The 14310-nt window shown below is 39.5% G+C and overlaps 1 protein-coding gene across 11 annotated transcripts in view; it reads right to left on the bottom strand.

Moving 5' to 3' along the window:
* Positions 1–14310, bottom strand: part of CERS3 (ceramide synthase 3) — a 45314-nt gene extending 31004 nt beyond the window's left edge. The window contains exons 1-5 of one of the 11 annotated variants that reach the window (XM_061446665.1): positions 13979–14310; positions 12113–12189; positions 11112–11171; positions 9498–9654; positions 1563–1745 (exon numbers count right to left, since the gene is read on the bottom strand). In XM_061446665.1, coding sequence (XP_061302649.1) covers positions 1563–1745; positions 9498–9610 — 296 coding nt within the window. In that variant the 5' untranslated portion in view covers positions 9611–9654; positions 11112–11171; positions 12113–12189; positions 13979–14310. Of the gene's footprint in view, positions 1–1562; positions 1746–2314; positions 2354–9497; positions 9655–11111 lie in introns of those variants that run through there. The other 10 variants (XM_061446662.1, XM_061446663.1, XM_061446664.1 and 7 more) reach the window with 10 other exon arrangements.

Below are 14310 nucleotides of genomic sequence, written 5' to 3'. Positions count from 1 at the left end.
AGACATACCATGAAAATCTTTTAGAATACAACACAGTTACATAGACCTTAGCTATTCTCAAGCCAGGATATGAAGAAAATAAATCTGAAGCAAATTAATCTGCCCTCTCTCACTGAGCTGTGAGAGAAAGGAATCTCCCTCCAGCTAAACCCAAGAGGGAACCACAGCATATTAGCAGTTATGTAAAAAAAAAAAGCAGACCCAGGGACTCAAACTTGTCATCACGAAATGCTGTACTCAAGTGAAGATCCTGATTTTTGTGTCCTTGTGTTTCCAGAGGCATATTGGAGTTAAGCAACAGTTACAGGAGAGTGAACCAAGAACAGATGCTCTCTGTGTGTGAGCTGAAAGATTGCTACTGGGATACTTTCTCCTAGAGGCAGATAGTCACTCAGCACATTGCTTCATGAGGCTACCACTGCCCAAGGTGCCGGATTTGGCTCGTGGCCTCTAACTTGTATCAAGCAGCAAATTCCCCAGACTCTGACGGCTTTTCCTCCCCTTTCATTTTCCAACACAAATTGTTGCAGAGCACACCAAAAGCTTTGCTCTTCTACTTGGGCAGGCTTCTCTAAAATAGCCCCCCTCACTCCTGCTGATATCAGCAATTGATTCCTTATTACTCACAGCAGTGGTCAGTTTTCCTCATTCATGGGCAGATTCACTGCAGGCCAGATGTGTGGACTAATTATTCACACGAGCCATTTCCAACAGCAGCACAGGGAGACACACTTGGGCAAGCCTTTACTCAGGAGACACTGAGAGTGGTTCTAAACATATGATCCAAATTACTTTTGATCTTTAACACGAATGATCTTATCTGCTTCTGTTTTAAGTATGTCCAACTTATGACATTCCAGATTTCCTCATTCTATCCTGAAATAATTATAGAAACCTACTAATCACATTCTTTAGAGGAAAAAAAGGCACAAATAAATAAGTCAAAACACTACAAATCTTAACATATTCATAGCTTTCTTCTGTGGAGCACATCTCTGCCTGTCCCATAAGATTCCAGCTGCAGAAGCAATCCATCTTTCAGTGCCGAAGCGAGGGAAAAAAGGAATCAGTATTACTAGATGTGCATAAAATGTTCACATGGAACTCTGAGATCCCTCCAGTCTGCCTAGTTCTGCTACAGCTAGACACCTGGGATCTATCAGCCTCACACAAATGTTCTGATGGAGGACTAAAGGAAGGGAGAGGTTTGGTGAGGAGGACAAATACCTTTACCTTTCCACCAGAGGAGAAAAGCAAAAGGAAGCCCAAATGGTTTTGTATTAATTGTATCTCTAGCAAATTGGTAATTGAATTATCCAGATGTTTTACAAAAGCTAGATAGAAACATTTTCCTTCTAATTGGACCACAGCCACATGTTCTTAGTGAAAATATTTCCCAATTTTTCACCTGCCCTGTTAGCTGTACTAGATTTTTCCAGCAAACCACCAACTAATGCTCCTTTACAACGTGAGAACCTTGATCTAAAGTTATGTTATTTTTTTACATATTTTTAGCATAATAAGGATTAACATCAGCATACAATTGTGTTCATGTTTCTTACCTTTCACTGAAGAACCGGATAATCAGCAATACAAAAGCATATGGAATTGTGGCATATAACTGATGTGCTTTTGGAAAGACAAGTCCATCACGGTCTACAAAATGTGCCCACGTGACGTTGATGGGCATCCAGATATTTTCCCACCAGAACCAGCTGTTGAGTGTCTTCAATATGTGCGCCATGCTAAGCAAAGAAAGAGATGATACAAAATTATTCCTGATGTATTGGAAAGAAAATATATGAAACAAAACATATTGAACCTTGGGAAGAACAGTGGATCCCAGCTGGCAGGATATTACCTAAAGATAAGGTACAAGCAGCACATGAGGCTTGGGTCCCACAAGAACAGGCTGCCCTGGCCTGCACAGGTTGTGCTGGTATTGCAGGTCCAACTGAAGCACTCCACAGAGAGCGTGTAGGCACTATAAATTTAGATGCTCAGGTGTCCTTGACTAAAAAGACAAAAGGCTTTTGAAATCCGCCAGGGGGAAGATAATCTGCTGTCACATTTGAGTCCTTCACGCTGACTGCTTAGTACCTGGACAAAATCTTTTGCAATGATAATTTATAATCTACTATTCCAGTGCATAAAAGATACTACAGAGAACTGATCTTCCCTAGGCTCCCTTTGTAAATTAAGTGGGTAGAAGAGTGAAAAAGAAATAAAGTCCAGCAGATGACTCAGTTCTGTAATAATGAAGACATTTTGCTGTTGAATTACTGCTATTTAATATACTAATGTGAATATATACCTTGATCTGATTTTGTGAACACCTGCGCACAGGGCCAAGTGTAAATACTACAGTGCACAGCAAGGTTTTGGAGGGTTTGCAGAAAATGCTGTGATTTGACTGTGACCAAATCCTAGATCAGAACAAAATGTCTAAAATTAGTCCTTGAAGGAAAGAAAGTCACTTAAACCATTTCATTCTTATAAAGTCTTATTTTTAACCTTTGCAATCTACATCATGCATTTATACACTTCTGTTATCCCTCCTTCAGTTGTGAGGACTTTACACTACAAACATGTTATATACCCTATAAAAGTATAAAATCCAGTAAAAATAGGAGTTACTATAATGTTTTCCATAATACAGAAATATGTATTTTTTTCTATAATTTCTAGGAATAACAAAATTAAACAGCTTTTCCATACTAAAGTTTCCTGTAAACCACATGAAACATGAGGAAGTAACTGGTATCACTGAACATAGTTTCCAATAAAGAAACTAAAGGAGACAGGAGAATTTCAACAAAGTCTCCTTGTAGCATCAGACACCCCAACAGAAGATCTTACAGTGATATATTTGTACATGATCAAGTGATAAGATCAAATCCTGCTGAGGCCCTTTCACAGTCAGTATGCGAGCAGGAGCCACACGGCTTTAGCTTTGCCTGCAGCCACATGCAGCTCCTGCCCATGCTGGATTAGGGCACTTGGTGCACTCACACAGCCTTCCAGGCTAGGACAGGGCTGGCTCTGAAGCCCACTTTAATCAACAGCTCAATGAGCAATCACTGTCATCTACACCAGGATGCTACCACTAAGCTGAAGCTTTGGAGCATGTCTGTGAAACAGTGACTTGTATCCATCAGAGCTGGGTTAACAGACACTGTGAATCAATGTACTGCCCCAGCACAGTAGTCAGTATTGAACTATTAATAACCCAACCATTTAATCTTTTAAAATGCCGAAAGGGGACAGTAAAAATCTGCTGAATGAATTGTGTGTATAAGAAAACGCAAAAGTAAAGGAGGGAGAAATCACAATTGCTCCTGCACTAAGACTTTATATGCCAAGTTTCAGCCTACAGCAATTTTTTACTGCTGAATTATAAACTCCTGGAAGTAGGGATTTATAATGGGGCTCCTAACAGACCCTTAACTACAGCTACCAGGCGCCATGATAATGAAGCAGGGCTTTGAAATACGACGTTTTAGGTCAGACAGAAAGGCTTGCAAACTGCCCTAGAAGACCAGGGGAGAGACTCATTACACAGTCCTGCTTCCTAATATATCTGTATTTTTAAACTCAACTGTGCATTGCAAACTATCACAAACTGTAGCTGTAATAAAAATAGGCCAGTCTATTATAACACAGTGGAAAGAACACTAACAGTTGAATTAGAGTGAGACATGTCGTAGGGATTTATAACTGAATATGCACCCAGAACACCTAACCCTAAAAGCAAAGAGTAGTGCATATTTTCATATCAGATTCTTGGGATCTCGCTAATTCATGTGTTCCTTCCAGACATGGACGTCAAGTTACCTTAAGACCTTTCAGGTCTTAAACTGGTTAATACATCTCTACTAAACCAAGATCATAAGCACATGCTTAACCCTAAAATTTAAAGGAATTATGGGATTTGGGGTCTGATCCTGAGCCCACAGATTTCAGTAGAAATCCTTCCTCACAACCACCACAGAGACTCATAGAAAGGTGGGTTCTCCAAAAGCCTTGTTCCTGTGATCGCTTGTATTTGTACCAGGTCTTGCCTGAAACACAAAGGATCAGACCATCACTGATGAACATTGTCCAAGTAATTCTTAGAAATCAGTTGACATCTGTCTGCAGCCTATTCTTATGTTTCATTACTCTTAAACTGGATCTTCACCCTACATCCAACTTACGTTTTCACTACAGCAAATCAGGCCATTCCCCAAGCAATCTTAGAGATTTCCATCTTCATAATAGCAGCTGTTCAAGTAGTTGGGATGTTCTCCTGTCTCCCTTCAGCTTCAGTTCTCACCAGGAGGTTCCTAGAGCACCTGCAAGGTGTGGAATTCACTTCAAATACATCTGGGCAGCAATGACCTGAGTATTTTGCAGTTTCTTTCTGCTCTTAAATGGCTGAAGCTGTGGCTGTGTGATTAAGTAGTTTAATCCCTCCTTAAATCATGGATATCCTGAAACATATAGGAACCCTTTAAGTACTGTTTTGTCACATACATTTTACACAAGCAAAGCTCTCTTCTCCTATACTACAAACAAGCTGCGGCCCTCTCAGCTTGCTGAGAAATATCCCACATGTTCATTGTATGTTTTTTGTGTATGGGAAGGAAGCTAACACTCAACAGAAGCCTCCATAGTGTGAGCAGGAAAGGGAAGGCAGCCACCACGCATCCTCTTCAGGAAAGGTCTGTCTTGTCGTGTCTACCACCCAGGGGCTATGAGCAGGGATGGTGAGGTAGATGGGCATTTCCTCATGTACTGCCCGAAATCTGGGTGGGAAATGGGAGAACCAGTTTCTTATCACTTGGGTGAGTGGAGTGTTTTGCAACAGGCACCTCTGAGATGTGCTGCAGCTGCAGTCCCTGGAACCCAGGTTCATTTCCTTAGCAGATCCATGTAAAACTATGACAACTTTTGTCAGGAGCTGGTTACCACACACAAGCATGTGTTCCAGTGTAACCACAAGTGGGGGTAACCAGTTCCAGTGCTGGGATCAGGCTACAGATACTGGATTTCAAAGGCAGCTGATCTTTCTAGCTTGCATAAACTCCAAAGCTGTTATTCTCTGCTCCCACACACAACTTCCAAATAGTGGACAGCAGATGCAAAGGCCCAGCTTGTCCTGGTTTGGAACCAACTCTAACAAGAACACTGAAAGTCTACCCAGCCTGAACCTCCTATTGCTAGGAGTGGTGAGCTCAGAACTTCCTTCTTTACAGCACCAAGCAAACAGGAATGGGAAATGACCACCGCTGAGTGACCCACATTTTGCCCAACCTAGGGTGAAACCTTCCTGCTTCTTCCCAAATTCCTATCCTTTCACCAGCACCACAAATGTTATTTTCACTGACAAAAATGGAATCATTGCCCTTGTGCTGAAGGGCCTGAAAGTCAGTCTGACAATCAAATACAGGTATTTTAGAAACCTAGACAGTTCCCCTGCATTTTGGAAATTCAATACTTTAAGTAAAGAAATCTCTTCCTTGCTAAGGATCTCCTCTGTTGCCTAATCTAGTTTTAAATGGGCTACTTTAAAACAGGAAAATCAGGAATGATTACTTCAGGAACTGCATCCTTTATAATTAAAGGAAAGCCTACACAGTTGGGAAGTACCAATGTGAAGTTTCTTTCAAACCTCTGTTCCTTGGATCCTTGATCTATTCCATTAAAACCCAAAATTTCAAATCTTTAATGCTGTTAAGCAAAAAAGGGCAAGTTTTGGTTTGACAAAAGTTATGTGTGGTTACATTTTGACAAACAAATTCAGGAGCTGCTTTGAAGTGGAATTTCTGGCTGCTGCAGTCTGGGGAATGAATACAAAGAAACAGAGCCAAGGCCTTTGATTGTGTCTTCCACACAAAAGCTCTCCTTTGCAAAAACTGCATTTCCAAAACCAGAACTAAGAGAAGGTGTTATCCAGGTGCGAAGGATGTGTCAAGGAGGATTTCCTATCCTTATCAGAAAACTCAGTGGACCACTAACACAAATACGAAAGTGAAAGAAACCTTCATTTCTCCAAGCATCTTACTAGACCATCTACTCAGTGTGACTCCAGTGTAGCAGGGAAAGAATGGAATCAGGAAAGAGCAAGAATAACACAATACTCCTATTTCTTTCATCACTTGGTAGAACTGGTAAAGGTGGTGCAGCAACTGTTAGGAAAAATCAAATCTCACAGATATCAGAAGAGACAGGAAAGCTATTCCAGGCTGTTAATCATCAACATTAAACCAAAGTGGTTTAAAAGAGTAAATAAGGATCAGATCCACTGTATCACAGGGTTTGGTTTTGCTTAAGACTTAGCAATATATGCAACAGCTAACACACACATTTCAAAAGGAGATTCGTGATCTGCTAAAAACAGATAGCACATTGTTTAAAGAATCCAACTGCAATCACCATCATGAGATGGGTGAAAAATATGGGACCCTCATTTTATTGCTAAAGGTATAGAACCTTCTTCCTACCGAGGAGAGCAGCAGCACTACCTAAGTCATACCTTTAAGAAAATCCCAATACTACAGAAAAGTGAGTTTTAGTAAAATCTAACACCTCCTTCCCCCTGCTATGTACAAACCCCAACTTGTGAATGGTTTAGTATCTGTGCATGTACTGACAGTTGATACTGTGCCATACAGCCGCTCCAATGTGCGGCTGCTGCTTTACCCGTCTACTGGAAATACTTAAAAGTTTGGGAACTCGCAGAATGTGACACCAGATTCACTTCTCCACTGAGTTTTTTATGCTAAAGAATTATTAGTCCCTAAGGCAGTAAGACCAACCCTGCCCTGCACTGTTTTCTTCCACACAAACCCATTTATTCAGGCATCGGTTGTTATTTGTAAGTATCTGCCAGTTGAAAACATCACTTGCTCCTGATTCTACACACTGCTTTTTGTATTTGATCAAGCAGTGTTTTGCACCTAACTGGCATAATGGGTTTGAACCATGGTTTGTGGAGGAAAGAACTGAGTGAACGATATTGGATTGATGCTACTATTTTCTTGCATCTGGTCTGTCCAGAAGTAAGAACACAGTTCAGTTGAATTCTGCAGAACCTAAGCCACAGTGTGAATGGCATCTTATCAAGCCTACACACACAACCAGTGGCAGCATGGAATAAAAGAGCTGTTGAACTTAGAGGTTCTTATGATGAAACACTGAAATACTCCATACACAAACCAGCTGAATTAAGATTGCTTTGAGACCTTTAACTTCAGATTTACTCCCCAGCTTGTGCAAATCTCAACTGTAAACAGTTTAAGTGCCTGGTTATAGGGCAATTAGAGTATTTTATTTCTTTTACTATTCTATCACATTACCTTGTAACTTGGGTCCTATATTGTAGCAGGCTGAAATAGCACTCCGAATAAATCTCAATTAAGGTGGCAAGTGAGTTTTATATTTTACCCTGTTCTCTGGGGGGGGGGGAAACAGAGAGCAAGACCTGCTGGAAATCATTCATTTTCTGGGTTGAAGTTACCATGCTTTCTCTACTTAAAGGTAAATCATTTTTGAGCAGCTAAAATGGTTTTAGCTGATCACAGGCAGCTGAAGAAAGTGAAATACAGTTCTCACATGGTACAGTTAAGAGTGCTTTTAAGCCTTAAAAATCTGTGACATTGAGAGAGTTGATTAAGAAGCTGTGAAATAACTCAAATATCTGCACTAATTTTGAGGTAAAAAAAATAGTTCTTTGGGGAAAAGAGAAAAAAAAGCCCTATCCAAAATACAGGTTCTTAAGAGAAGCATAAATTCCTAAATAATTTGAACAGACCTAGGACACCACCAGTTACTTCAAGAACTTATTAGTAACACTTGTCAGAATTTAAGTATGAATTTTTTCTTCAAATTATTACTACTGGGAAAAGATGCAAAAATGATCATTTTTGTAGCTTACCTAAATTTTTAAATAAAAACCTAAAGTCTAACTTAAAATGCTAAGCTATTTAACAGAGTTTTCACCAGAGTTGTGAGTCTTCTTGGTCACTTCTTTAAGACAAGTGTTAAGGGCAGAGAAGAACAGAGCAGCATTTGGGTACACAGTGACCAGGATAAGCACACTAGGAGAAGTACAACTACCCCAAACAACAGGAAGACAGCAGAATAGCAAGGAACTAGACGGAAGACCCGAAGATGCAGAGGCAAAGGTTGTTCACTTCTCCACCTGCACATGACTCAAGGTTTTAAATTGGCCCCTGGGAGGCGGTGAAAGGGATGGGGCTGGTGCATTTGTACTCTGGAAAACTGTCCTATCTGCAGCTTCTCAAAACAGTCTTCAGCTCATGTATATACAGTGGCTCAAGCTTGCATGTTAATGATCTCTCCACCACCCTGAACCAGGCATCCAACCAAGTCTGTTGTGCTCCACTGCTCTTAGTTCTCCTCCTGTTGGTTATCCCCTCTTTTGCAGTTTAACCTGCCCAGACATCCTCCACCCACAAAGCCAACCACAGGAGGAGCCAGAACAGAACTGGTATTTCATTATTTCAGCTACTGTTTGACAGCCTTTTCATGTTCTAACAAATGCAAGAGAGAGATCTTCAGCTAAAGAACCAGCATAGCCTCTTCTCCAACAGTGGCAGCCCAGCTGAAGACATGACCAAACTAGGAAGCTAGCTAAAAATAGCTATACAGTACAAAAAAAAAGAGGGGAAAACGGGAACAGGGTTCCTCCAGCTGAATGTTACAACATTACTATGAAAGAACTCTGTCTGGCAGCTTGTTTAAATGTGTTATTTATAGCACTAGCTTCTTCTGATCTTCAACAGGTAAGTCTTATAAAAAAACTGCCAGACCTAATTTCTTATAGAACATTTTTTCTTAGCATTTAGCAGAACAAAATTAGAATTAGCTTTTTCAAGGTATTCAAATGCAAAAGTGGGAGGCTTTTTTCAATCACATTTACATCATTAACTAACATTATTTCTCCTGTTAATAAATTTTCCTCCCTTCCATTTCAGAAAGCAGCGCTTTTACAAGCACTTAATAGAATAATGATACAAAAAGAAGAGCAAAACTGCTACTGTAACCTGTACTACTTTTCTCTAAAATATAAAGCAGTTCTCACAGGTTGGAATACTTAGTGGCAACACATAAAATCTCATTAGCATCCATTCCACTCTTCATCTGAAGACTATCACAATAGCTGCTTCTAATCTTCCCTTACAGAACAGGCAGTGTTAGACCAGCACATGCTAACGATGCCAAACAGAAAAGAGATGTAGGGAGGAGGGGGAAAAAAAACACCACCCCAGAACAGAAAAAAAAAGGAAAGAAAAAGGCATTCTTACCTTTATGATGTTGCAGTCCAAGAGAACATAAGCACATTAGCAGGGAAGAGGCATTACACTCACTACTTTGACAAAGGTAAACACGCCCTATCTACAAAACTCTTTCAAATTCTTCAGAGACCCACCCAGCAAAGCTGCACTTCAAGATTTCTGACTGAAGGCAATCCTGATGTCATATGGATCTACCTGCTGAAACTCGGGAGTAGCAACGCCAAGCGCCTTCCCTCTGCTTGTTTCAACACAGCAGATGAAGAAACGTTTGAGGTCACATGGTACTTGGTTGTATGATGAGAATTCATCTCAACTCCTATTGCTCCCCACACACAGGAGGATGCTGCGCCTGCTGATGGCGCACAACAGGAAAGGCCAAATGCATCACTTGACACTGACATTTTTAGATGCATTATTATATGAAGTATGGGGTTTCAAATAAAGGTAGAGAAAGGTTTCTGCTTCTATCGGCCAGCCTCAGGAACACTTCCAGCCCCAATCATTTAAATGTTTTACAGAAAGCATTTCAGTTCCTCAGAAGACAGAAAGTGGAATTTCAAAAAAAGTCCTAAAGCAGAGGGAAACATACACTAAGTGCATGTTTGGTTAGAAACACCACACAAACGTCTATTTTCCTTAGCCCTACCTGCTTTTTTAGTTATTGTGATTCCACATGGAATGTAAGCCATTCCTCGGAGCTCTCCCCAGCTTCAAATAGTAACAGCCTTCAGAAGTGCGGGCATTACTTAGTATTCTGGTGGGCAGCACACCTTGACATTGCTCAAAAGAAAGCAGAGAACTCACTGACAAGCCAAGAGCAGAGAGCCTCTTATTAGCCCGTTCTTCCTGCTTGCAGTCAGCAAACAGCAAACCAAGAAATAGGAACAGACATGTCAAAGTTGAACCAAAGGCTCACCTCACCCAGCATACTGTGTCTGAAGGAAGCTCATAGTAGTTGGCTACAGAAGAGTGCAAGAACATAATACAGACAAAATAGCAACTGATGATACCCCCAACCTTCAGTAGTTTGGGGCTCACAGACTTCCCAAACCATAGATGGTATCTCTATAACAGTGGAGAGGGCTGGAAAATAAGGCCAGTGCAGATCTCTTTTTGAGTATGCTGAACCTCTCATCACAACCCGAAAGACAGCAATAAAAGAAGTGACCCAGGCAATATCTGGATCCTGTTCGTTTACCTCCCTTCAGAGAAGGGTTTGGATTTGTTCATATACCAATTTTTTCTCTTTTTTTTTTTTTCTTTTTGAGGCATTCTATTTTGCAGCTATGGCAAATCTTCAGTCCTTCCATAAAACTGGGAGCGGTACTCAATAAACTGATGCACCAAAGCAATATTAAACATGAAGGATTATTTCAGAAACGTAGTATTATGGCTTTGCTGTTGCTTTAAATGATCTCCATGCTTTCCCACATCTGAACCACCAGTACAAACTCAGCAGAACATTTAGGTACACTTTGCCAATTAGGAAAGCCTAGAGCAAGCTGATTCATATATCACTTGGCTAATAGGGCCAGTAATGTAGCAGGTAATTGGCAGAAACACCTGTCTTATGCCTCAATCCACGATTTCTTCACTGTCACACTAAATTACAAAAAGCACATTTATTTAACTGGAGCAAATGTGGGGCTCCTACAGAAAAGATGGGAAAAAAAAATCTATTTACATACTTTTTGAGGAGCATTCGTTAGGTAGCCTCACCACCGAGGTAGAAATCTATTACAAGATTAAAGATATTGCATAGTAAATACTAAGCTAACCATACACTCTTGATCAAAGCTGCCCACTGACCTTTCAATTATTGCTGCAATTTCATAGGACTTTGTCCTTCAGGGAATTTACATTTGAATGCTGCAAAGAAGAAAACCAGAAGCACCTCAGTCTGTACATCTCAATACGAAACAAAATTAAATAAAAATCTAAGTGTTACTACTCCTTGCACGCGGTATAGCACCTACTCAATCAGCAGTTAAATACAACTAGATAATGGAGGCATGTATTTGACACAAAGAATTATTTCACACAGCACTGGAAATTACATACAAGTTTTCAGTGGGGAAAAAACTATTAGAACAAACCAAGAAAACTTCATGCATTTACTTCCTTCCATTTTCCAGACAAATACGTACATTAAATGACAGTGAATCTACACATTGGACAAGAGCTTTCACTTGAGTTTTAAGCAGTTACATAAGAAAGATTATAGTATTAGTTAACTTTCTCAGTAGAGAAAACCCTCTTGGCAAATCTTCAAGACTGTATTAAACCTTAACACTTCCAGAATCAGAGCTGCTGCGTAGGATGGCACTTGGAGGGGAAAAAAAAAAACAAACAGAACTCAACTCATATTCCCCCTCACAAACAAAACAGAAACCTCCAAAACCTAAGGGTTTGGTTTGTTTTCTGCTGTGAAATAAAGCGAAATTAAATTCATCCAGGGAGCTGACAGATAAATGTTCTGAATATTGTCTATGAGTGCCTGGTCAGTTTTGCTAAATGGTTCTATCTCAATGACAGACAATCAAATCTCAGGCACATGTATATACAAAATAGGAATTTGCTCTATTTGATATAATAACTATAGTAATAATCTGGATTTAATAATAATCATATAATTTGGACTCTGAGTTCTCTTTTCACCACCAGTGAAGCCTATTGCTTGCCACCTGGCATTCCTTCAAGATTAAGGTAAAAGAGCTTGATATTCCTATACTTCCTGCTCCTCAAGAATAAAAAAATAACTGAAAATTAATCATTCCCAAGTCATATGTTCAAGGACATCAATACATAACTCAATCTTGCAATCTGCAGGCCTAAGGTCCTCTTCTTCACATGATTTTGTGTCTTCTCGTAATGCAGCAATTTTCCCCTACATAAAAGGGATGAAGAAGTCCATTTACAATCTCTCAAAAAGCTTTCTTCTCAATACCTTTCTAACTAGGAAGTATGACCTGATTCATAATCTTAGTTAATCTCCCCCTGTATGGGAGAGGTTCATTCTAATTAATAATGCCATCTGTCATAACTGAAGACTAAACACCTGAGTATGAACAGAGCAAGCATGAAGGTAACAAATACTTACCGTGCATGAACGTCACTGCAGGGCTAAATCAGGAACACACAATGTGAACACATAGGCTGAAATCTTCAAAATGCTTAAGTCTTTTTCAATTATTGTTTCAGAACTTGGTTCTCATGAATTTACTAAGAATTAGAAAACTCAGTTCTTTGAGAATCTGGGCCTTAATAACAAGAAGGCAGATGACTGCATAAAAAGGGGATGTCAGTAGTAATACTGGAAGGATAAAGGCAGTGGAGAGAAGTGAAGGAACACACACCACTGCTGACCCAAGCTGCCATCACTTCACTAAAATGCAGAGAACAGGATTATTAACAAGCTTCAAATATGCCTTAGGAAAAAGGCTCCAGGAAAAGGCATTGGTATTACCTGGGGACTGCCTTCTAACCAATTTGTCTCACACAAGTAACTACTGAGGGATATAAATATCACAATCGTGCTCTCTTTCAAGCAGTTACAAACTCCTAGGTGCGTTCTATTTAAACACTGAACATCCAGTGTATCAATAAGCCTCCAGGGCAGCAATTAAGAATGCTTACATATCCAGAGGCACAGAGATGTATGTGATGCAGTGAAAAAGTCATCTATTCACAGTATGGTCAGCATTCTTTATGCAAAAATCCCAATTTGATTTGGTTTTAAACTATCCTAGGTGAGAAAATGCTTTTCTTTCCTCTTGACTTAGCATCAACTTGCATGTATTTGTCAAACTCACCTTTATGGTAAGCAGAAACCCTAGAGCAATTAACATAGAACTGCAAATCTATACAAGGTACTTTCACTAAGTATGTTCTAATACATTTGAAAAGGCAAATTTATCAAGACTAACTTCAGCTGCTACCATTTATAGCAAGCAATGTGTTAAAACTAGCACGCTACTCAAAATCTTAGCAAGAACAACTGTATCTAAGGATTGACTTGTATAGTTCACCCTTTCCACTCCAAATAGAGCACTGCTAATTCACTCAAATAACACTCCTGTGTGCTATGAGTATCTTCAGATAGTCATGAGACTGATATACAAACTCTTCTGGCAGCAACACTAGAGATTTAACAATTAGTTCAACCAATTCAGTCAAAGCTTTTTAATTCCTTTCCAACAGTCCAAATAATACAGGATTAAAAAAAAAGAGATGTTTTATTGATCCTTGGGGCTGGAAGCACTGGTTTAACAACTGCATGAAAATAAATCTCAACAATTTGGAAAACTTTCACATAAGACAAATGCAAATGTTGCTTGATTACACCACTGGAAGACTCTCAGAGCGTCAGCCTTTACCCATCCACAGAGAACACAAGTGCAAGATAGGAGCATTAACTTTACAAGAGTATCGTAAGTATAGAAATTCTCCATGTTGGTTTTTATTCTTGTATTACAGGATCAAAACATGTATTACAAGTCTTAAAACTAAATGGAAAGCAGTCAAAAATATTAAAGGAAACCCAGTCTGAAAAACTACACGAATGAAAGCACCTGGATTCAGCTGTAATTGCAATCAAGCTCTACAAATATTTAAGTTCAAAAATACTCTTTTTAATATGCATATTCTGTATGTAATTTCTAGTGCTAGCTGCTTACCTCCTTAAAACCACTTACTGTATTAAGGTTGAAGGTAAACTCCTCAAAACAACTGCACAGACATAAAGGGAGACTGTGGATGTTTCAGGATAAGTCCTCAGATAGAAAACTGTCTCCAGATAGGTCACCTGCTTTGTTCTGTGTCTTACTTTCAAACAACACAAGAAAAGTTAGATATCAATATTAAAAGGTAAGACACATCAAACTCCTAGTAATAAGTGACCTACTTCTTAAGCTCTAATTTAACATTGATAATAGGTTCTGCAGCTGAATTAAACTGCTCTAGCAACTGAAGTTACAGCTCTGCCTGTACTTTTAGATAGTAAAACAAA

Source organism: Pezoporus flaviventris, unplaced genomic scaffold (assembly GCF_033815535.1).
Source record: "Pezoporus flaviventris isolate CSIRO_AGI_PZ_B2104156 unplaced genomic scaffold, CSIRO_AGI_Pfla_v1 ptg000006l, whole genome shotgun sequence".
Taxonomy (NCBI): domain Eukaryota; kingdom Metazoa; phylum Chordata; class Aves; order Psittaciformes; family Psittacidae; genus Pezoporus; species Pezoporus flaviventris.
This window is presented reverse-complemented; position numbering and strand designations above follow the sequence as displayed.